A 25,501-nucleotide genomic window follows, 5' to 3' on the forward strand; every position below is an offset into this window, starting at 1 on the left:
ACTTCGATTACATCTGTCAAGGTCGGTAGCGATATCTAAATTTTAAGGGTTTCAGCAAAGACTTAATACCAGATTGTCATTAACCTTTTTTATGATTAGAAGTATTACTGGTGGCCCGAAGGCCTTTCCAGTTTCACCACGACTGGTGGGCGAGCAGAGACTCAGCCCGGAGGGGTGGGATTTGCTAAAAGCTGCTCGAGCGCCTCCGAAGAAGACCTTACAACTAACAGAAGGCCTAACAAGAGCAGTTGCTTCGCGAATGAATCTAATACTGAATCGGAATCGCGACACGCTGAGAAGATCCGGCGGGAAACTCAGCGGGCTGATGCATGGATTAGGTTGCACGTCGAGCTCTTTGCAGAGTTCGACGAGTACGGTTACCGGGATCCCTAAGCCTGCTCCTAATGTTAGAGCTGAAGGCGGCTAATTCAAGAGTTATTGGATCTGATTGATCCGTAAAAACCTGTCTAGGGCGACGACGGTAACTTGCTCCTGCGTGATCAGGATTCGGAGAGTAGTCAGTGGCGGCTACAATAAGACGATTATCATGACGCATAGCCTTGTCCTTAACCTCTTCTGTATCTACAGCTATTGAAAGATCACTTTTTTTTAGGTGTTCTAGTTCTGTGAACAGACTCACGGTTTAGTTGTTACTAGAGTCAGGAAATGCCACCACCTATCTTAAGGTCAGAGTCTCAATTTGATTATACAGCAGCCGCCCCACTCTTCAAGCCGAAATGCGTGACCGAAATAGAAATATGTACAAATATTTGAGCGTTAGAGACTATCAGAAGACCGACGGTCTAATTCTTATTGTTTGGAACTTGTACATATTATGCACATTCATATTAAAAATGTCGTTAGCGAGATTTAGGTATCAAATATATTGTAAGATAGCTACCACACACGCCACAAGCTTTCTAAAGATTTATAAGGCAAGTGTTCCATAAAATCAGACTGTATTGAATTGTGGTTTATAAAAACACGAAAGACACAGTCGGTTAATCAGAGTCGAAGGATTCTGTTTGTTTTCTCATATGTATATTGAGGTTTTAATTTTCCGGTCACACGACTAGTACCGCTACGGATTGTTTCTAAAAGAATTCGGTGACCGCGTACGTGTAACGCATTTCGAAGTTTTCCATGAAATTTACTTTTTTTTGTGGACGAGATAGCACGTATTTTGAACAATAAATTTTGTAGTAGGGGATTTTTTGTAATCTCCGCCCTCTGGTTAGAACTGCCACAGCTCGGCAGGGTGTCGATTGCTGACAGAGCAGTGAACACATCACTACACATGAAACACCAAATTTATACCTGTATTAATTATATTCATTATTAATTAAATAAATTGTTGATCGTCAATTGATCTTGAAAAACAATTTCCTCCCTACCGTAAATCAGACAAACGTTTTTTTGGCTTGAAGTGTAATAAGACAGCCGTTATACATACAATAGAAGAGGCTTCGACCTCATATCTCAAGAAGAGTGACGACATTCGCGTTGTGATATCTATGGACTTCGTAAACCATCATATTGACATTCGTATAGACTTCGTAAACAAAGCAGTAAACAAAGAACACTTCTAACCACCCAATTGTATTTCTCTATTTTAATCTTAGTCAAGCTGTATCTTAAGACAAAAACGACATAATCATTTTAACCCGATGATGATGAATTGAAAATGAAGTTTTTTTTTATTTGCCTTAAAGGTAGAATAATACGATAGTAAGTGGTCACTGTTACTCACGTACATCAGCAAAGCCAGCAGCCAACAAAGTAGAACATGTCATAGCGTTCAAGAATCAAATTCACCCCAAAACTAGGTCTTTCCAGATCTTTAGAATGGCACTATAGATTTGATCCACGGAACATAGTCTTCTATAAAAAGAAAATACTTTCATCTCGCGGCGGATTGGCTCTGTCTCTGGCATTGCTGACGTCCCTGGTTGACGGTAACCACTCAACATCAGATGGGCCGTATGGTCGTCTACCAACAAGGACAATAAATAAACATTTAGTTCTATTTGGTCCTTCTAGTTTTTTTAGTCTTTTATAGTACTATTTTAGTGATAAGTGACGAATAATTCCTCGGAACATAGAGAAAAACACATTATTTCAATTTAAAAGAACGTCTATTAATAGTAGTACCAACCCTAAGTAGCGTTGCATCACAAGTAAACATATTAACCCGCATATTCGTGGCGCCAATATATGTCGCCTGTTTCTACTAAGTCAATAACAATAACATTAATGATTAGATAAATTGGATTTATCGTGTTCACATTTATTTAACATCAAACTCGCGTAACTAAATCAAGGCATTCATTAATAGAATCACAGTATGTAGAATAATGTAGATGTATGTAAATAAATATTTACTAACAATCACGCCACGTTAACTGGTCCCGTACTAAGTTCGTAAAGAACTTGTGTTACAGGTACCAGATGACGGAAATAAATGTAAGATTTTTTATTATACACATACACATATTTAATATACATCCATAACCCTGGAAAAGACATTTATATTTATCATACAAATATCCTCAATTGGCGGGATACGAACCCGCGACCCGCTTGTGTAGTGACCATGTCACTTACCACTACACCAGACGGCCGTTAATTCAATTTACCGGTTTCGTTTCGCGTTTGTGTATAATAAAACGAAAGTTCGATTTTATTTCACGCGAATAACGAAAACAATTTCGTTTTCATTACAAAATTACGTACACATTTGCAAATCGTTAACGAAAACGGAGATATAACGGAGATAATGAATGTTCTTAAATGCGCTTACAATGTATGAGATGCGAAATGTCAGATTAAGACCTAAATTAAATGTGTGGTTTATTGTAATTTGACGTTATAAAACTTCTTTTTTGGTTGTTAGAACGCGTGTCCTCGTGACGGCGGCGCCGGCTACAACCGTGGCGCCGAGCGTCGCGACGCCCGCCTGTTTTCACGTCTAGAGTATGTAATTGTGTATATTCTCTATTTACGCTACTACATTTTCGCATTATTTCGACAAATACGCGAGTACATTACGAAACACGTTTTGACGTCATTACTACATACAAATATGCCATTCGATTCCGTTTGCCTGTATTGAAAGTGATATTTTTAAATTACATTTGTATACCGACAACATTATACCGGAGGTGTATTTTTATTACTGTAAATGGACAGACGAGCTCATTTGTTATTAAGTGGTCAGCCGAAATCAGAGACGTCACAACGTGAAAATCAAATTCAATTTGAAATATGACGTGGAACCAAAATAAGCGGAATGACCGTATCAACCAGCGTGTACATCCTATCACCAGTCTCTTGGTGATGACAATATGTCTGCATAATACTCAGATAACGCCACTGTCCATTCTCCGATAAATCCTCTAACTAGTCGTCTTTTAGGACAAAACGAAATAGAATACACATTCTAATTCAACTAAGCTAAGCTAAGCAGTGTATATTCTCTCTTTCAACTCGGGGCATGCAACAACTGTTTTTTTTATTTAAAGACCACGGATTTACCAAATGTAGAAGATCTTCGCAAACTAAATCGTTATCTAACTAAATCTAAGTGAGAATCGAGTATACTAGTTTATTCAGAGAAGTCCTAATTATTGCGGTGTATTTTTTTCTGTATTAATAAATCACTATCTGAGTTTTAATTAAAATTACTTTTAGGGCTTAATCTCGTTTAATCTCTGTATTAAATAAATAAAAAGAAAAAGAAAATATTGACGGTATAATATTAAAATAACAACAGCGAAACACATCTTAGCCGTCTGTGACAGATATCAGAAATGGTTTTAATTAAAAATTGAAAAAAAAGCCATAAAAGGACTGCTATTTAGCGAAGGAATATTACACCTATACGTACGTGTGCTAAGTTATATAATTTCCTTTTCAGCTTTGGAAATAAACACCTCACACTTTGAACGAAGAATAATTGATTTGTTTTCTTACATGTTAACATTGTCCTAATATAATATGTATACTAATGTATAATGTATGTATATATACTATGTTTAATATGTATATATGATAACATACATATTTATAATGAAACTTTTGAAAAACCACATGCTGCTGAATCGCCGGTTAGTTTACCGATTCCCACACGTTCACACAGAAATTTACCGTACCATCTCCAATAAGGTGTTCTGTAAACCGGCACAAATAGCTTTTTTTTATTGCTTAGATAGATGGACGAGCTCACGGCCCACCTGGTGTTAAGTGGTTATCGGATACCATAGACATCTACAACGTAAATGCCGCCACCCACCTTGAGATAAGAGTTCTAAGATCTCAGTATAGTCACAACGGCTGCCCCACCCTTCAGACCGAAAGGCAATACTGCTTTACGGCAGAAATAGGCAGGGTGGTGGTACCTACCCGTGCGGACTCACAAGAGGTCCTACCACCAGTATAACCAACTGCCACGATCCTACCTTCTTTATGCTGGGAAGTGGTCATATGATCAAGGACTAATAGAATCACAGTTTTACAATACAATTTACTGATTGACTTTGACCTCTTCTTAGCTAGGTTCTTAGTTAGGTTCAGATTGTGCTGATACCTGAGAGCTTCACAAAAGATTGGCCGTGAACTCATACACAGGAATCCGCGATAAAATAAACCAACCTACTAAACAAGATCGTTATACCTTTTACCTAAAGCAACCTCATTACAGTATAAAAATAATCAATACGAGTGCACTTGTAGCCAACAGGCGCCCATTCATACCATTACAGATAACGTCCACACGATAAAAGCAATCGTTTCTTCTGACCACATTGAGCGTACAAGGGACTCACGTATCAAACTCTCACACGCGTGTACTGCGTATACACGTGATTATCGAACAAAAAAAAAAAAAAACATCATTGCAAAACATCGAGTACTCGAAGATCAAAGCGTTTCTTTTCGCCGCGAAACGCATATAAAACTGTGTTGCAAGGAATGCGTTGCAAAAGCAGCAGAGACACAATCTCGTGAAAATAAAACGCCGATGCTCAGCTCAGCGCCGTCGGCGTGCACAAAACAAATTCCTTAGACGCACATACTGAATTAGACACACGCTTGATCGACACATCGTCTGGTGAACCATGAACGAAACCGACGCGATTTTGTTCTACGACTATTATCGAAAGCGCCCTTCCGCTGACAAATAATTGTGATCGGAATAATTATTCTTCCGCCCAAATTGCACTGGATTAAGAAGAATTTATTATCGAAAGCGCCCTTCTGCTGACAAATATTGTGATCGGAATAATTATTCTTCCGCCCAATGAATACCGATTTCATAAAATTGCACAGTATTAAGAAGACTCTATTATCGAAAGCGCCCTTCTGCTAAGAAATAATTGTGATCGGAATAATTATTCTTCCGCTCAATGAATACCGATTTAATAAAATGTTCTCGATTAAGGAGACTTTATTATCGAAAGCGCTCTACTGCTGACAAATAATTGTGATCAGAATAATTATTCTTCCGCCCAATGAATACCGATTTCATAAAATTGCACTGGATTAAGAAGACTTTATTATCGAAAGCGCCCTTCTGCTGACAAATAATTGTGATCGGAATAATTATTCTTCCGTCCAATGAATACCGATTTCATAAAATTGCACTGGATTAAGAAGACTTTACTTTAAATATAAATAGTATTTAAGTAGATAAATATTGTGTTGTGATCTCTGTTCGAATTTGAAGAGCCGTCGAAATGTTTAAAATTTGGTTTATAATTCTCTGCTTGTTTCGGTAATATAAAAAGACAAAATAGTTGAAAACCGTCGCGTTGAAAATGGCTATGATCCGCAGACAATCTTTACCGAATTATACTTATCAAAATCTTAACTACGTAAAACCTACGCAATATTCAGCATTATTTCAATAAAACTTACATTCATAGCCTTTCGTTAACTAATTATTTATTTATTTAATCTTCCAAAATGATTGGAAACATTTTCTGTCGTTCTGTCAGTCTAATTCTTATTTATATTCCTTGTCCCAATCATATTTCCATTTACTAGGTTAATAGGGATAATGTATAATCTGTATCTGTCGGTATGTATAATCAACTATAATCTATAGAGGATGAGTTTCTTTTTAATTTATATTTTAGACATTTTAATTTCTTAATTCGTAAATATTTTAAATTTCTACCATATTTAAATTTAATTAACATCTATACTGTTGCATTATTTTATTTTAATTATCGTTTATTTATCGATATATTTGCATATATTCATCTATATTAATGTCATTTTGCATCCTTATTCCGATCAATTAGTTTTTTTTTACCAGTTTTGCAACAGTATTTTATGAATTCAGAACGATGATTCTTGGACACCGCACCGTGCATGTTTTCAATTATGACCTCAATATTTATTTTATGATGCGCTTCAAATCTGATCTTGTCGGGCGGTTAAATAGAACAGGGCAAAATATAAGGTGTGATATGAAGGATTGTATCCGGGCGACTTGCTCAGACCTCACAGATGAACAAGGGCAACCTACCCCTTGCACTTGAACCAGCGAAAATACTCGGAGAGACGCCCGTGCTCCCTCGAAATTAGTGTGGGTCATTTTCTACCTACATATTGGTTATTAGTTGCTATAATATGACTTTTTTTTACTATTTTCCTAGACCAGCTCATGGTCCATCTGTTGTAAGGTGCTTGCCCTATTACATCACAGACGTCAATGCCGTTACCCATTACAGACATGGGTTCAAAGTTTCACTTTGCAAATCGTGGTTTTTAGTTTTTTTATTGCAGTAGTAGATAGACAGATGACCCTACGGCATACATGATGTTTGTCAACGTAGTCTATAGACATCAGAACATATCTCCACCCAGCTTGAGACATGAACTCTAAAATTGTAAGGTACAGTGACGATCGCCCCTTTAAACAGGCCAGATGACCCAAAAACTTTGCTTAATTTCAAGAGAATCTGTTTGGGGTGTCCATATCGTACATAATTTATAGGATAACTAGCTGTACCCGTTCGCTTCGCTGGGCATTTAAAATTAACATTATTATTTCTCACCCCCACAATGATTCTCATCATTAACGCCCCCGCAACTGGTGTAGGGAGTCCAACGCTTATATAAATATTAGCCTATCCATTAAGTACGTGTATTTTCTACACAGATACCAAGTTTCAAGTCACTCGGATGCATGGTTTAGTAGTTATAACGGAACATCCGTATAAACCACTGTAGATTTATATATTAGTATAAATGAAAGCAGCGCCAGACTAAGGAACAAGGGGCTGTGTGAAATTTATAGTACAAATGAGATCACAAAAATTTCATTTCCGAGAAAACGGATTAATAATATACGAAGCAAAAGAGCGCGTACGTTGACATCTCAGATATTCGTTCGCAAAAAAAATGGATGTTGTAAGCGGTTCGCTAAAAAGGCGAGCAGACGGCGTCGCGGCGTCGGGTCGACGGCCGCGCCCGGAATAACCAGCACCAGCAGCTATATTTGCAGCACGGGAGCGGGCGCAGGGGGCACACGGGCGCGTGCCATTTCTGCACCATCGCATCGCGCGCTGCATCTGAGTAATGCCATTGTAATGCTCTCGATATAGTCCTAATGAGTGGACGACGCTGGGCAGACGCGGCGTCGGCAGCGTCGTCCGCACCTGCGTCTCCTCTCTGTCTCCTCACGCGCTACCTGGACACGTGCATCGCTAACGTAAATCACGTCAGACATCGTACTTTTTTTTCCTACCTAAGCTGAGAGCCTGGAGAGGCTATTTCAGCGTAACCTTAACTAGTAGGTGAGCTCAAGGCGCTCAAACCTGACGACGTTGCTAACACGAACCCTAGCAAGAGTCGTGCTTCGCAGAATCTACCACTGGCTCGGAAACGCGACCCACTGAGAAGATCCGGCGAGAAACTCAGTGGGCTGTGTCTGAGGGTTAATTTACTCGTCGAGCCCTTCGTCGCAAGCGACGGGTTCGACGAGAACGATGACCGGTGCTAGAAGTACCTAAAAGCACCATTAGTGGATCGGGAGGATCTGAAATGACGTGCTTGGGGCGACGTCGACTGCTTTCCATTCTGTCCGCAGGATCGGGAATGTAGTTACCGACGGCCACGATGAGAGGGTTCTCGTGTGGTGCCGCTTTATCGAAGTGGCCATCGTACTGACACACCTACAAATCCATGTAACTCAAAAATCATGTTAACATGACCTCGATTGGGTTTTTCTTAAGGTCAAAGACGCGAATAACCGATTTCATGTGGTCGCATTCTCTGGCTAATGCATATGTATGAATGTCAGCTGTGGGAGACATCGCACGTCTGCCGACTGTCCTTTGTAATCGCCCGTTCTGGTCATAAGGCATTCCGTTACTTTCTGCAACTACCTTTAAAATCGGTAAATCAACCAAATCGACAAAAAAAAAAGACCACCATCTATATGACAAGTTGATGGTTGACGACTGTTAATGAGAAACGAGAATGTCCCTACAATGAAAGCCGTCGTTTTTTCAGTCCCATTAAAACTGGAATTATTTGCAGCTGAACAGTTAATGATTTTCTATGGTGAAGCTCTTTATTGTTCATAAGCTTCGTGATATTATTTGAAACGTGTCTTGTTATATTCTTTAAATGATTTATACGCGATTGTAGAGTTAAAACCGATCGAAAAGGTGCCAGTAACGCGCGAAACAAACTCAAGTGGGTCAGCCGTACATGGCATATTATTGATGGCGGTCATCAAAGAGAACATTCACAAAACGTCTATAGTTACATGTCGTTCAGTCGATTTCCACAGACGAGGACAATTTTCGCGACAGATGGTCTATGACTCACGAACCTGTCGGTATCGGTGTTCGTTTCACGCAATCAATACGACAATACACATAAATCATTGCTATATAATTTGTTAATTAATTATTAATTACTAGAGGTCCCGCAGTAGTCGAAATTCGACTATATTTAATTGGAATTGTAAGGTTGTTCACTATTATGATTGTATTTTATACTTCTATAATAACAAATTTCGCCAAGACTACACTATAAAAAATATTAACAAAGACAAACAATATTTAATCTATTCTCAATTTGACAACAGACGTCAAGAACAAAAGTTTGACACTAAATAGTATGCATGCGTGTATGTGTCAAATACATGGTATGTAGTGTGGGTAATGTTTTCTTTATTGATTTAATGTATTTTTTATACATTATTTAAAAAAAAGCATTGTGCACTTCTTCTCTTTACTCTCTATAAGTGTGGAAAATTTCATACTCCTCCGTCCACGCAATTTTCGCAAAAAGGGATACAAAGTTTTGCTTCACGTATTAATATATAGATAGTCTAGAAACATAAAACGTATTTAATATAACAAACCACTCCTGGTTTTTTAAACCGAAGGAGTATCGGATATCGCGCCGAAAAAGAAATGACATCAGGCATCTCGGACATGCACAAAAAATGACATCATTAATTTACGAAATGAATTTCATGAACACATGAGCATCGAATTTACTGCAAGCTCATGCCATAAAGATAAAATTTATTCCAATTAACAACAATCATTTTAATTGCAATGAAATATCATCCAAATTCGTTCTGTTTTAACTTTGATGAAGATTAAAAACGGTGAGATTACATTTGGCACAACTAGATTGTATCATTTTCGTTATTATTGTTACTAATTTTCAATCAATCAATCAGAATACAGTATTTTTCCTATATATTAAAGTGACAAAATATATTTTAATCATAATTTATTTAACAAAATCCACTCTCTCCGATTAACCTACTTAGGAAATGTAAGTTATTCGATAAAAAAAATTAAATACGGTGTGCTAAGCTTGAATTTTTTTTTGTGACCTAGCACAGGTAATGGCCGTTATCCTGCCCGTTACTACCGCGACTCATACATTCAGTTTTGAAGCAAAGGACAGCCGTTCTCCAAATGAAATGAAGCTTCAGGATCGAGGCCGAAGATAGTCTCATTGTATTCTTTTTATTTATTTAAATTTGAAATATAAGTTCTAAGATCTCAGTATAGTTACAACGGCTGCCCCGCCCTTCAAACCGAAACGCTTCACGGCAGAAATAGGCGGGGTAGTGGTACCTACCGTGCGGACTCACAAGAGGTCCTATCGCCAGTAAAAAACAATGGCTCTTTCACGATTCTCCTACATCTCTCAAAGCAAATATTGAAGTACTTACAGTTAACATCCCCCGGACATGTCTTACAGCATCGGCCGGGCAGTAGCACGGGCGTTTCACAAGTCGGTTCCGGGCATTCATTCTTTATGTTCCGACAATGCACTTTCGCTACAACGCGACGCTTCTTTTGCACCTGCGGAAATAACTTGTTCATTGATCGTTTGTTAAAGCCGACTCCGTTATTTAAAAGTAATATACTTTATTAAATAATTACAACCCATCGTCAAGTACCTGCGAAGCTAGTTATCTAACACTATATCGATTAATATTTGATTATTTCTCTATTTAAGCTGCCCAAAAAATCACCGAATCAGTATAACCAATACTACAGCCTTTTCCTATAAACCTTAGAAGTGAAGAAATTTTCACAAAAATCTTGTGACTACCCAAACAATTACAAGAATAGATAAGATTGCTGATGTAATCTAACAATAGTCATAATGGTTTTGAAGTCGTCGTGGCTTTAGGATAAGACGTCCGGTGCACTTGTGTGTAGCGATGCACAGGTATTCGAATCCCGCAGGCAAGTACCAATTTTTCTAATGAAATACGTACTTAACAAATGTTCACGATTGACTTATACAGTGAAGGAATAAATAACATCGTGAAATAAAAAACAAACCCGCAAAATTATTATTTTGCGTAATTACTGGTAGTAGGACCTCTTGTGAGTCCGCACGGGTGGGTACCACCACCCTGCCTATTTCTGCCGTGAAGCAGTTATGCGTTTCGGTTTGAAGGGTGGAGCAGCCGTTGTAACTATACTCAGACCTTAGAACTCATATCTCAAGGTGGGTGGAGGCATTTACGTTGTAGATGTCTACGAGCTCCGGTAACCACTTATTACCAGGTGAGCTGTGTGCTCGTCCACCCACCTAAGCAATTAAAAAAAAATCCTGCTACTTTTTGAGTTTGTCACTTATATAAATTAAAAATACAGTAAACGGTACAAAAAAAGAAATGTAATACGTACCGCTATACACTCACATTTGATACAGTACATGATCCCGAAAGGAGGACCGAGATCCGCGAACCACTGAGAGCCCAACTCCATTGCTTGTTTACCGAATAGGCATTCTGTAACAACACATAGTTAAATTTTAAAATAAAGTTTCTTTTGTTTTATTATTACTAAATAAACAGCAGACGGCCTGCCACAGTAAGAAAAAGTAGGCAGTCACTGCAGCCCTTTAAGACCAGTCATCATTCTCCTGCCCTTCTCCCAGTCACCTGGAGTCGGTGCAACATGTTTTCTCCTTTCATACTCCTCTATTATATACCATTTCTTCGCTCACTCCCCTCTAAAACATATCGTCATTTCTTCTTAGGTCTACCTCTTCCTTTATATACTTCCACATTCATAGTTAACACTCTCTTACCAACCTCATTTTCATTTCGTCTCATCACATGTCCATAGCATCCCAAACGCGCACATCTCAACTTTTAAACCAATAATACCGAGAATACCGTAAAATACGACGGGCATTAACCCTTCAAAAATACTTCAAAAAGTCTGCAAAAGAAATACATATCACTATAGCTCTAGAGGAGCAGCACACCTTCCTTGTTGAGGTTAAGCTCTGAGCGAAATCGGTATTGGAGTAATCAATTTAAATTGTCATTTAAACGCTTAACTTACGTAAAACATTCCCCCTTAAATATCATGAATTATTATTCTCCGTATCAAAGTATGTTTTGTCTAAAAATTATAGATACAGCACTATAATACTATGCAGTACATCATCATCATCATCATCATCATTCTTTCCTATTACCCTCTGCTGGGGTGTAGGGCTCGAATCAAATTTTTCCATTTATATCGGTCTTGGGCAGTCTGTTCTAGCTCCTCCCACGTCATGCCCAAGACCCCTAGCTCCTGCTCCACCGAGCGACGCCAAGTTGTTCTGGGGCGGCCTCTCTTCCTTTTGCCAGACACTTTCCAGGTCAGTGCTCTCTTTGATAGGTGGGTATCGGGCTTTCTCAAAGTGTGACCAATCCAATGCCACTTCCGCGTAAGGATCTCCTTCTCCATTGGTGTCTGCTTAGTGATCCTCCGAAAAACTTCAAGTGTTTGTGAATAGGTGCCTGCGTCAGATTATGAAAATCTTTTGGCCTGAGATGATCACTATGCAGTACAGACATCAATTATAATTATTATTATTGCGTTAATTTATTAACTATAAACGTAAGTACATAGTTCATAATAAACTGTAGCTTGTGAGAGAGGCAAGCAGGCACAAGTTAACAAGTCGGATTTACATACCGAACTTGTGAGTGAACGTCTAAAAATATAAGTTGCACATCGCAGTGCTAAAATGTAGATTCAAGTACAGGTCTACGCATGAGATGCGAACGGCATTACCATAAGTTGCCATCGTTTCTTTTTTTTTTGTTCGCCTATTTTTATACGCGGGTCCGTAAATTGTTAAAAACACTAAAATATGCAGAACGACTTGACAGTCAATAAATATGGCCGAGACAAAGCTGCACGTGCATATATCGGTCGACACCTTCACGCGACAAGTACTCCCGCGGTAATGACTTTTGCGAATTTCAAAAAGAAACGCGCGTTTTTTCGCGACCGCCTTTTAATAATTCAATCAAGATGTGATTATTTATTTTAAAGTATAATTTATTGCTGGGCGCAAGAGTTTATCACTTCTAACGAGGACTGTAATTAGAAGTATGTAAATGCTTCGTACGAACGAATGTAACTAAATAACATAATAAACTGTTAAAACGTAGTTATAGCACACAAAACGATAGGTAGGAACAACAACAAACAAACACACAATGCTATGTTATTAATAATACAAAAATAACTTATACTATTTACTTCTGTCGTGTTAATTAGATTTCCTTATGGCAGTGCTAGATAAATTCAAATAAAATAACATCCCAACCTTTCGAGAAAAGGTATGCCCTAGCGTCATCTTGTTTAATGCCTATAGTGCGGGCATAATGCGAAAAGTCAAAAGCGGGAGATTATTAATGCATTGACGCAAATGTAGTTCTAGCAAGTGCGGCGCATCTAACCAAGAAACCACCTATCAAACATACCCTCTTCTACTTGGTCAAACCAGGACAAACTTGTAAAGTTGACAGTCCGTGGTCAAAGGTTACAATCCGACACGTTAGTCCGATCAGATTCAAACAAATAGGTAAGGAAAGGACTACCAATGGACGGATACTCCCATATTATAAAGAAGAATCTTCTGGAAGGTGTTGTCCCAACCCTCAGATATGAAGAATACCACTAACAGAAGAAGGACATCTTAATTATTCACAACAATATTATGCACTTCACCGTTGCATAACATTAACTTTGCAAACACGTTCAAGTATACATATTTATGTACATCCGAAGTCGTGGCCTAAATGATAACATTATTTGCTAGTATCCAATTATGACAGTATTTAAATTCTGCAGAAAAGTTTTTTTTTCTCTAAAGAATGATAAAGAATGAAGAAATAACGTGGTAAAAACCTTCATCGTTCACAAATTTGATGTAGAACGCATTGTTCGTTGAATTTTTAAATTGAATTCACGTGATGTTCATGAACTTCGGTAGCAATACAATAGGCTATTTAAGCAAATTTCAATCTCAAATATACAACTCTAGGCAAAGCAAAAGTAATAAAGCTCTATAGATTGGTACAACGGTTCAAAATTGTACAGCATTTAATAGCTTTTTATCAGCTCTTGTTCAAAAACAATACAACGATTAGTCGGTTACGATAGATTGTATATCAGATGCCCGGCGCGATAGTGCAGCCTCCGTAAATAGGCCCCCTTATCTTACACTACTAACTATTTAATTAACCTCGCTGCAAGAGTTCACAGATAAAACCTAGATGACGCTCCGTGAGAACTCAATAATAGTTTTAGATTGAGTTGTGTTTTAAACAGGATTACTGCGCCAAAGCGATCTGTTATGCGATTGTCAGATCAAAGGCCAAATTCTAAAGATTATTTTCATTAAATTCGTGCTATCAAATATAAATTAACGCTATATGCGTCAACGTTGTGTTAAAAGGCAGACACACTCTTCTGTTTTTAGTTAAATAGCTTCCCGTTTCAAACAAACCTGACAGGCCTAAAATTTCCGACACATTACATTAAAAAAGTACGTAAACTTAAAAGATTTAGACAACCGACGGTGTGCGAAATGTAACATTTTGACATTAGATGATGCACAGAGAGATATTGAATATTCCCGGCAGTTTCAATATGGCACATTCTCAGTTATAAAATAAAAATAAAAAGTATGTACGTGTATCTATCTTGTGTCAGATTGTCGGATCGGAGTGCCATGATAGACGTTAAAAGTGTTAGAGATCACCCATCCCCGGCGTCCGACTAATGAGGATGGAGGGTCCCGGCGCCGGCGTTCTCAGGATGCCAAAATGATCGTATTATAAACCGTTTGGCCGTACATCTTTCGGATATTATATCACTGGTCCATTCATTCACGTTAACTTTGACAGCTATCTGTATCTATCTATTATTTTTTGTGATTCATTCAAAGTTTGTTATTGTTTTAAATTGACACCGAAAATCGTAGCGTTTTCTCAAAGGACGGCTGCTTCATAACACGTCACATCTTCCAATCATTGGTTCACAACTGTATCATTAATTTTACGCGCTTCTTCGATTTCGTGAAAATATTAGAAAATATTATCTTAGACGTGATTTAGGCATATAAAGCGATACGAGACGTCTCATAACCTTCCTTTCGTTTTCTTGGAAATGTTGGCGGTGTGCCAAAAACACTTCGCCGACTAAATGAAGTATTGGCGACGCCCGTCATAACATTCTGATCTGATCTGTTTATGGAAAACAACATCGATACATTCCTGTCACTATCTAAACTACTTAGTCTGGCCATAAATACTGTTACAATTAAAAATAAACAAAATATTACATTTGAATTTGGAATCTGTCATTTTTATATGATTGCTCATTGAGTTTTCTCATTTTGGCGCCAATACATTGTATGTACTCTTCGAATAAGCTTTTTATACTTTAAATTGTTTTAAATTTATGTGTTAAACTAACAAACAAAAACTAATGTAAAAGTAATAAATGTTATTTGCAATAGATTTTTTTTCCTTTGTAACAGTATTTATGGCCAGACTAAGTATATTGACAAAAACGAATGCACTCGTATCGATATGATAAATGCTTCACCCTTTTTGCTTTCATTTCAGAATCGTTCATTTTAAATCGAACGTAACGAACTCTAATCTATAATCTATACTAATATTATAAAGAGGAAAGATTTGTTTGTTTGTTTGTATTGAATAGACTCCGAAACTACTGAACCGAATTGAAAAATTATTTCACTGTTTGAAAGCTACGCTATTCTCGAGTGACATAGGCTATAATCTTTTTTTTTTAAATTTGGTATTCTTTCTAAAACTCCAATAATGTAACCCAAGATGTTAAAAAATTACCTAAAATATTCTTTACATCGCGTGCCCTGTGAAAACTATTGTTGATAGAATAAAAATAAAATAATGTACTACGACTTTGTAGAACAAATTATTATTTACGAAAGTGTCGCGACAGCATATGTCTAACTATTATAGTTATGCCGCAATAAGTGTTCTTTTATTTAAAAAAATAAAACAACATCAAATATCGTTGAAATTTTTGTTAAAGACCCAAGCGGAGCCGGAGCGGGTCGCTTGTAATATTATTAAGTTGAAGAGTTTGTTGGTTTGAGCGCGCTAATCTCAGGAACTACTGGTCCGATTTGAAAAATTCTTTCAGTGTTCGATAACTCATTTATTGGGGAAGGCTATAGGCTATATAAAATCACAGTAAGGCCAATACAAGTGGAGCACCACTAAAGAATGTTTCAAAATAGCTCCTCAACATTCTATAATTCAACAATATTTTCACTTTCTACGTAAATGAAGTGGGGGTAAAATTTTGTGTTATGCCATAGTTAACTATTCCACGCGGACGGAATCGCGGGCAAAAGCTAGTATATTTATATACGCAATGAAGTGCGTTACAATTCGTAATCTGTGTAGCGTGTCAGTCGTGGCCTTACGCTTATTACATTGTGTCACGGTATAGATCACGATAAGCATACGTTACATGTCAAACGATAAGAAACGTATGTATAGCAGGTATAGCCGGTTCATTGAAGCAAGCCGGAGTCGCTTCAATAAATCCTCTACATAAAAGGGTTGAAAGAGACGTGCATAGTATTTCAGCGAGCGTGGGCAGAACGTAAATCGCTCATACTGAATTAGCGGCATATTTTGACATTCGATCTGCGGACACGCTAGTTTACAAGCTCTCACGTTCGTAGTCTGGAAACGTCTCGTAATATGACCGTTAAAATTATGACTTTCACAATTAGACCTGCGTATGTAAATGATTTTATGTACAGGCCAACTTGTGTTATTGGTCAGACTTTAATGACTCAGCGCGTGATGTAGGTACATTGTTGCAGTGGCAATATAGACCGATGTAGGCGACACGCGACAAAGATCAGTCAATTTACTTTGATCACTGTATCATTACACACCTACACGCCAAATGATCGCACATTGTCACGCCCCTTGGCTCATAAAACGAAAAACTCAGCTGACGGTATTGCCCAACCCACATTAGTCCCAATATGGAATTCTTTAAGCATTTGACTTACCGCATCATCACATAACTGTTGAAATTTGAAAGTAATAATACGAATTATGTTTGACCAGCTTAAAAAAAATTAAGAGTAACAATTTTTTTGGAACGAAATTCCTTATGGGGGACGACGCGGAGGGGTACCCTAACCGGGAAAAAACGTCCGTAACGTAAGATTTTTATTAGTAATGCACACAGTGTACGACTTAACTTTGTAATAACGTACAAATTAGTAATGCACACGGTGTAAGACTTAACTTTGCAATAACGTACAAAGAATAACATATTTTTTATTATTCATTGACCACGATCTCAGAGCGTTCGTTTGCGCAATACACTAACTCTTATGCAAACAACCGTGAATGAAGTGTACCACAATAAGTTCGCACGTTACCGAATGACCGTGGGTTATTGCGAAACCTCCAGTTTTATTTTCTTTATACCTCGAATAGAACTTAAAATTAATATTTTTGTAAATCAAATCAAACCAAAAAAAATGTATTCAACATACTTAAATGAAAGTACCTACGAATAAATATTAAGTTATTCGTAGGAAAGTACATACTTGTTGAACGTCAAAAGAACTACCGCCAATTCACAAAAACTAGCCTCCATCCTGATAAAAATTAGCAAGAAACTTAACGGGCATGTCTTTTTTTGTTTTAAATATTAGATTTTTTTATAGGTATTATATTTTTATTATAATAAAGATTTATAATAAGGAACTTCGTTCCTATCCGGTGTCCCACGATACCACACATTTTTTTTTTTAATTTAAATAACTTCCCAGACATGTCTAGAATACACGGGAATGTCATTCACATAGCTTGGAAGTCACCTTCGCTAGTTTCTTGTTCTATGGTTCATGGTCTCGCGCCTCGGGTGTGAGGTGGCTGCGGCGAGCACTTGTATTATGTAAAACGCGAACGTATCATATAACACGGACAGGTGTTTAATGCAAATAATAATAACAGTAGCATCCTACTCTCAGTATCACCAAGCCACGGTCACCGTTCTTGTCGAATACGACCTACGAATAACCTACATAGACATTACCTACTGAGTTTCTCGCTGGGTCTTCTCAGCTAGGGCAGATGTTAGCAAACTCTTACAGTTTGGGCCCTGTAAGCCCAGCCCACCCAGCGGTCACGGTAAAGCCAGTGTAGCACCTCGATCCTAGTAACAAATAGCTAGGCAAAAAGAACCAGCTTAGTTTTGTGTAGTTGCGTTCCTAGAAATTATTAAATTATATGCCAAATCATATCATTCACCGAAATTCTAATCCAGCTATAAAATGTATTACATAGTTCTTATCGTCAATGACAACAAAATCCCGTCCGCGCGAAGCTGCAATAAATAGCCCCAGCGAATAGGTTGGGAAAATACAATAAAATATGAGAGATGATATGAGAAATAAGAGTTATTAGAAACTAAGTCTCAATCGTATCATTATATATTGGCAAAAAAAAAAGGTCCAAGCTTAACTTTTACCCGAAATTAATTCATCATTAGCCGACTTAACCTAATAGGTGTATGGCTCTAATAAAGAATAAAAAAAAAACATAATTAATTAGTCAATAGGAGAAACAAAAAACAGGATAAATTATTTAAAATGTCATGTCCATTTGAATGTTGAAAGATCTCATTAATATTAAAACCATGATTTTATTGGCGGAATCAATGAACGATAATTGATGCCTACTCATAATCTGTAATTGTCGGCAAGACAAACGATCTCAAAGCGACATTCTATTATTTATATATTACTTATTGTTAATACAAATTATGTGTCACACACAACACCTGCATTATACTAAACATCTCATGTTTCAACCAGTTAGAACATTCATTAATGTATTAATCACACATCGTTCGGACGAATAAAAAAATTAAACTGAATTGAAATTTAAATGTTTTTCATTTATCCTAGGACCATGTGCGCGATTCCCTTCCCGAATCTATCCTGTACTTATGCGCACTCATCATAGACGAATTACATGTCGAATTATAAATCGAACCTATTACATATTCAAATTATATTCATAAATAAATTAAATGTCGCAAAAAACTGCATGTTTTTAAATAAAATCAAGACTTTTTTTATTAAAATCTTTATTATGGGCTTAAGCTATTATTAGGTTTTCGTTCTAACGAAATCAACAAATCGGATTGAAATTAAGACTATACCGTTGTTGTACTGTTGTCCGGTTTTTACACAAAACTTATTACATTCTGATTTTTTTATAATAATAAAATAAAATTAATCGATTTGGAGATTGATAATTCGCGAGGAGTTAGTAATGTATTGAAATAATGTTCTAATTTGACATTATGAATTGAATACCATTTCTTTTGCATCAGGCTGTTGAAATTAAAGTCTAAAAATGGGTGTCTTGTGAGTTAACACAAGACACCCATTACAGCATTGATGACAATGAGAATAAACCTAAGCACTGTATTTGACTTTGACCTCTAAACAATGTTCTACAATAATGCTCATCCGTAGAAAATTATGGTAATAGTTCAGCAGTCAGTGCAGGTAATAATTAATTATAACTTTTAAAATTTTGTTTTCGAACGATGCTGATCTAATTCTCAGAAATAAAATCAGAAATCGTCAATCAATCTTCACATTATTTGACAAACCGTTTTTGTATCAGAATTCCTGTGGTTAAAACCTGTAACTGTAATTCTTCGTACTAACTAGATCCAGCCTCAAGAGACTACAATTTTTTCCAGTTACACAAAATATTTTCATAGATATTTGTAGCGTCCAGGTCCTCAGCTCTATCGCATAAGATCAAATTATCTTTCCTAAAAGTTTGCAAAAATGTATAGAGAACTTGAATGTGGCGGTAGCCATCATACAACACATGATAATTGACACATGCCTGAATCTCGCTTACGACATTTTCAAGATAATCTTGCAAATATAAAAATTCCGAAAACAACATTCGGACCGTCGGTCTACCGAGTAATATAACTTGCTCGGTGTAAGATCTTCCCATCGTCGTAATCCCTACATTGATAAATATTTTTTAAATTTAAATGTTCTAAAAAAATTCATACTTTAAGGCCTAATTAAGGCAAAATTGTAATTTGCGTAATTACTGGTGGTAGGACCTCTTGTGAGTCCGCGCGGTAGGTACCACCACCCTGCCTATTTCTGCCGTGAAGCAGTAATTCGTTTTGGTTTGAAGGGCGGGGCGGCCGTTGTAATTATACTGAGACCTTAGAACTGATATCTCAAGGCGGGTGGCGCATTTACGTCGCAGATGTCTATGGGCTCCAGTAACCACTTAACACCAGGTAGCCTGTGAGCTCGTCCACCCATTTCAGAGATAAAAAAAAAATATACTTCAACTGGCTATAAGAAAATCGCGTCTAATCTACAACAAACAAAAAATAAAAACACGCTAAGAACGTTTTATATTTACGAGAAATCTTGATTGTCAAGTCCCTTTGAAATGCTTTATAATAAATTACTGCAAAAAGTACAAAATGTTGTGGATAGGTGCGGTAAGATAGTCCCGATATGCCCGGTGCGCTCCCGGCAAGTGATAAATTAGTTGCATAAATATTTCAAATGTATTGGAACGTTTGAACGGACAAAAAGTATTTACGAGTGTTACAGAAACGAAGTTCTTGTTTAATCTAATGATATGGCCCGTTTTGTTGTTATACCCAGAAAGGAGTACGTAAACGTCCTCGCTAAATGAAGGTACCTACAGCGCGCATGACAAGGTTGACGACATTGGAGCCCTGCGCTTCTTCCTGCTTCTACGAGATCATACGTCCAGTTCATTTACGGACATCTCTCACAGGTGGTCGCCAGTTATTCCAACATTATTAATCATTTTCTCAACTATGAATATACTGGTTTTCTCAATAAAGATGTCTAAACACATCTAATATATTGCATCTCATCACCTAAGCGCTACTTTAACATAATTAATTACATGACACGATACACAACAAGACGCAATACTCTCGAAGCGTTCGAAAAAGAATTTCATTTTCGGATATACATTTTTTTTTCGAGAATTAATTTTGCGTTACATTTAGTTTAAATCTGATCAAATGATTACGAGTAATTTATACGAGCAGAATTGTATTTAAAACAAGGTAGGCCCTTTAATAACAACCCAAAGTCAACGATGGCAAATGTTGACTGAAGTTGAAGGATGAATTAACTGTTTAATAATAGTCTTCGCTTCTCTGAACTTTTATTTATTATTGTAGACTTCATTGACTGCAGACGGCGCCTGTTTGTCGCAATTGTGACTGGTTCTTCTCGTTCTATGTGACCATAATTCAATATACATATATTTATACCGAGTGAATTTCGATTAAAACACAAGAAGGCGACGTAAAGTCCGTTCGTATTGTCGAACTAATTAGTAACAACCATAAAAATCATACAAATCATTCTCCTTCCTTATTGAGTGTTTTTTATAGAGCGCCGACGTTATTTTATTTTCATATAATTTTTGGAATACTTTATGATCGAGACAGTTTTACGAGGTGTAGACAATTTAAGTGTCACAAGGTACTTTTAAAGCGACGCCGAACGCCATATTTGGCTTGTCTCGACAGAAGTAATGCTTCCAGCATCGCTTTTTTTCAATATAATTATCAAGTTCCCCATCAATTACTATAATATAAAATGAATCTATGTTATGGCATTTTATTAAGACTGATAACCTGGACACACCATCTATCCAGAAGCAGACAGTGGACGGGAGCCAACTTATTCAACAAAAATATCACATCTAATTTATTTAGTATCGTTCTACAAATGCTTTTGGGGCGAGCGAGGCGCACAGTTGCACCTCATAAAAACAAACTTATTAAATTATTTGCAAGAATATATTGCTATCGGAGACGAAAATTAGCCAACTTTCAAAGTCACATCAGGAAAATCATGTCTTTTATTACAAATATGATTAAATACAAAAATAACGTAGTAACAACTTTGATATCTCTATATATAAAAACGAATTGCTGTTCGTTAGTCTCGCTAAAACTCAAGAACGGCTACACCGATTTGGCTAATTTTGGTCTTGAATTATTCGTGGAAATCCAGAGAAGGTTTAAAATGTGAAAAAATATGAAAATTCTCGGAATTATATAAAAACAAACAATTTTGTTTTTCCTTTGATGTGTCCCCCGTCGAACGGATTCCTTTTGTCTTTTATTTATCGATTGAGGCACTACGAAGTCTGCCGGGTCAGTTAGTTAATAATATTAATCTTGACCGTAAAAAATCTAGGAATCTCGATTATCCGATTCTGTCTTAATTGAAATAATATATGGTTCAATTAGATCAAAAAAAGTTCGTGGGCGATTTCCATGACATTTTTTTTAATAAATGCGACGACGAATTGATTGTATGTATTTCTTTTTTACACATTTTTTCATCTGTCGCTTCTATTTTATCGTCGTATGCTGACTCAACGGCTGGGATAGTATTTACTATATTTATAGTGCACTTTCTATATAAAAAAAATGATATATTTAGTTGCCTAGATGATAGATACATAAATGTAAACTAGTATGAATTCGCGCATACCTACCTACTTAAATTTAAAAGTTATTTTAAATCATTATTTCGCTATAGAATATACATATGTGAATGTAGCGATGAAATACATTGTAATTACTTCAATGTTGAGAATGAATGGAAAAGTGCGTTAATTATTCATACTTTAATTAGAGTTTCGGTTCGGCATTAATTATTTGTATGAGCGTCGACAAAAGAATTGCAAGAAGACAATGGGTCGCGTGTCCTGTCTTCGTACGTACGCCTACACTTATCAAATACCGCCTTACATCCAACAAAGTTATCAATCAGACGACAGGAATGCAAATTTTAATTGTGGCCGGAGCGATTCGTTGTCGCGCGATATTACGAACGCAATTTATTTGCACGGTGCGCATGCGCCGCGGGGCGGGGCGCCGCGCACGCACTGCACTATGGAGGGAGACAACCGCCAATTATGAATAAACAAGCTACACTACTATGTTAATAAGACTTTAGATTTTTCCTCTAGCGATTTCACCAAGCAACCACGCTCATTAATAGTTTCGTTATTCCGTTATCGGTCCTCGTAGAAAGCATCATGACTGGCATTTGCCTGTGTGCGTATCAGCAATTGCACATTTGCATGGCGCCCGAGACTAGTACTCATCTCAAGCTACGCATGCGAATACCCGATTTAGCACCAATAATCCGCACACATCTGGCATTTACTGAAAATGTCATCGCTTTCTGCACTTTGTACGTTATTTTATATCAACATTATCCGTTTCATTCGTTTACCATTAAAATATATACACACTCTGTATAAATTTTACTTTGAATTGTGGTATTTTCTTGATTCTCTGATTTGTAAAAGTCGTTTTGTAGGTATTCATATCTTATGCCACGTACGTTAGCCGGTGAGTAGTGAGTGCGGCAGTAACGCGATCGTAAACATGTTTACAGTTCAAGTCGAGTAATGCATATAAACACACAACATTGTAACAAAGTATGACACTGTGATGATAAACATTAATTCACAAACGCATTTAAATGTAAAAATGCACTCGCCGCAAGGAATTCTCGAAGTTTCGTCATATTAAAATCACAATAAACTTGAGTAGGTAATGCAGGCATAACGTATAAAGTTCATTGATTTCAAAGGTGACATTTACTGCCTACCATTACTTAGTGGCATTTATTAATAGACGATTTCACATCGCGATAAACTGTAGCTGTGTCTGTAACAGTCACTGACTATTGGGCTTCTCAATTCATGTTATTTTAATGCTCTTTATAGGCAGAGGTCGCGGCCCACCGGTTATTAAGTGATTACCGGACATGGAGACGCATCGCCACCCACAAAGCATGAAATCGAAATCTCAATCGTATTTCTGTACCTTTTCGAACAACAACGAAGCTACTTTTTTTTTATTGCCTATAAGGATGGACGAGCTCACAGGCGAGCTTACTGGTAGTAGGAATTCCTGTCCGCACGGGTAGGTACCACCACCCCGCCTATTTTTGCCGTGAAGCAGTAATGCGTTTCGGCTTGAAGGGTCGGGCTGCCGTTGTTACTATACTGAGACCTTAGAACTTATATCTTAACGTGGGTGACGCATTTACTTATAATATAATAATAATCGATGTCAAGTCACACCCGGTCATAAGGCCCCAAACTAGGACCTTTACTATGGAAACTAGATCCATACTTATATAAATTACATACATATATAGATACTAAATACCCAGATAAAGAGAAAACGGACCAGTTCATCAGACAAATGTTTGCCCGACGTCGAAATCGAACCGGCGTCCTTCGTCACAGCAATCCGGCTAACCACCGAATCAGACTAGTCATGATCATATTTATCACTTATTTAATTTAAGATATTACGAAAATTTATTAATTTCGCGCTTTGACACGCTCATAACACGATTTCATACTTCATCGATTTATTAAATACGTCGTACATAATATTTCAATGTGAAAATGTTTCTAGAATAAATACGAAACGGGGATACGGTCATGTAAATTTATTTGTGGAATGTAAACGTATGAAAAAAAACGGAGGGCGAGACGACGGTTGGCCAGACGCGGCCACGGCTCCATTTTCTCCGCTAAATATAATTTTACTCGATCATTTAATTATATAGTGATTAATAGACGAGAGTGGGAATGCCAACGCTAATAAAACACAATACGGTGCACACTATTTATGTTCTATTCGATTAATAAATGAACTGTTTCAACTCTGGGTACATACGATCTCAGCGTTCCCAACGTCGAATTATTAAGTAAACCCAACGAACATTGCATACAAATTGGAGACGTCATCTCGTAGAAGACAGGGATGTTATTCACATATCCGATACACAATTACACGAGCATGTAATTTACATATCTCGCAATGTTTTCGCGATCCGATACGCGTTTTTGTTTAATTCTTTTATGATCGCAGTAAAACGTATATAAAATAAGACTTGAACAAGTAAACATGGTTAGCTTGTGCACATCAGGCCCAGGTAATCTGGGTCTTCGTCCGGTATATTAAAGGAATCGTAACGGGTCAATCAATAAATTTACATTTAACTGGATCCGTAATAGGGTCAGCTTCATTTCCCTATGTTAATTACGACAACCAACACTCGTCTAAGCTACTTAGACGAGTAATTAAAAAAATATTAAATATATTAAACCTGATATTAAATCTACAATCCGATAACATTAAATGCTTTGGCGAAACGATTTTTTTTTCTTTTTCTTCGTAGCTGCTTTTAGGTAAGGTAATCTTAATACATATTATAATGCTAATAAACTATAATTGAAAACCTGTTAGTGCTAATAATATGTAGCGATAGTCGAAACGTGTGAAAACTTCTTACACTTACGCATTTTTAAATGTTATTTAAGTATAACGCTAAAAGGTCAATTTGTATGTTAAAGCTCCAAAAATTGGAATAAAAGAAGACATTACCGAGCTTAATAATCTTTTTAAGTATAAAAGAGATGAACAAGAGGTTCGCTGCCTTGCCTCAAGATACTATTAGTTTGTTCTGTGTTAAATGAAACGTAAAAATCTGGAGATATTACAATTTTTATAAAAAAATTGACAGC

General features: G+C 36.9%; 1 protein-coding gene across 2 annotated transcripts in view; it reads right to left on the bottom strand.

The window, feature by feature from the left end:
* Positions 1-25,501, bottom strand: part of LOC101745779 (dorsal-ventral patterning protein Sog) — a 112,418-nt gene that overhangs the window by 48,111 nt on the left and 38,806 nt on the right. For both annotated transcript variants that reach the window (XM_012695533.4, XM_012695534.4), the window contains exons 2-3: positions 11,187-11,290; positions 10,214-10,346 (exon numbers count right to left, since the gene is read on the bottom strand). In XM_012695533.4, coding sequence (XP_012550987.1) covers positions 10,214-10,346; positions 11,187-11,290 — 237 coding nt within the window. The remainder of the gene's footprint in view (positions 1-10,213; positions 10,347-11,186; positions 11,291-25,501) is intronic.

Source organism: Bombyx mori, chromosome 8 (genome assembly GCF_030269925.1).
Source record: "Bombyx mori chromosome 8, ASM3026992v2".
NCBI classification, from domain to species: domain Eukaryota; kingdom Metazoa; phylum Arthropoda; class Insecta; order Lepidoptera; family Bombycidae; genus Bombyx; species Bombyx mori.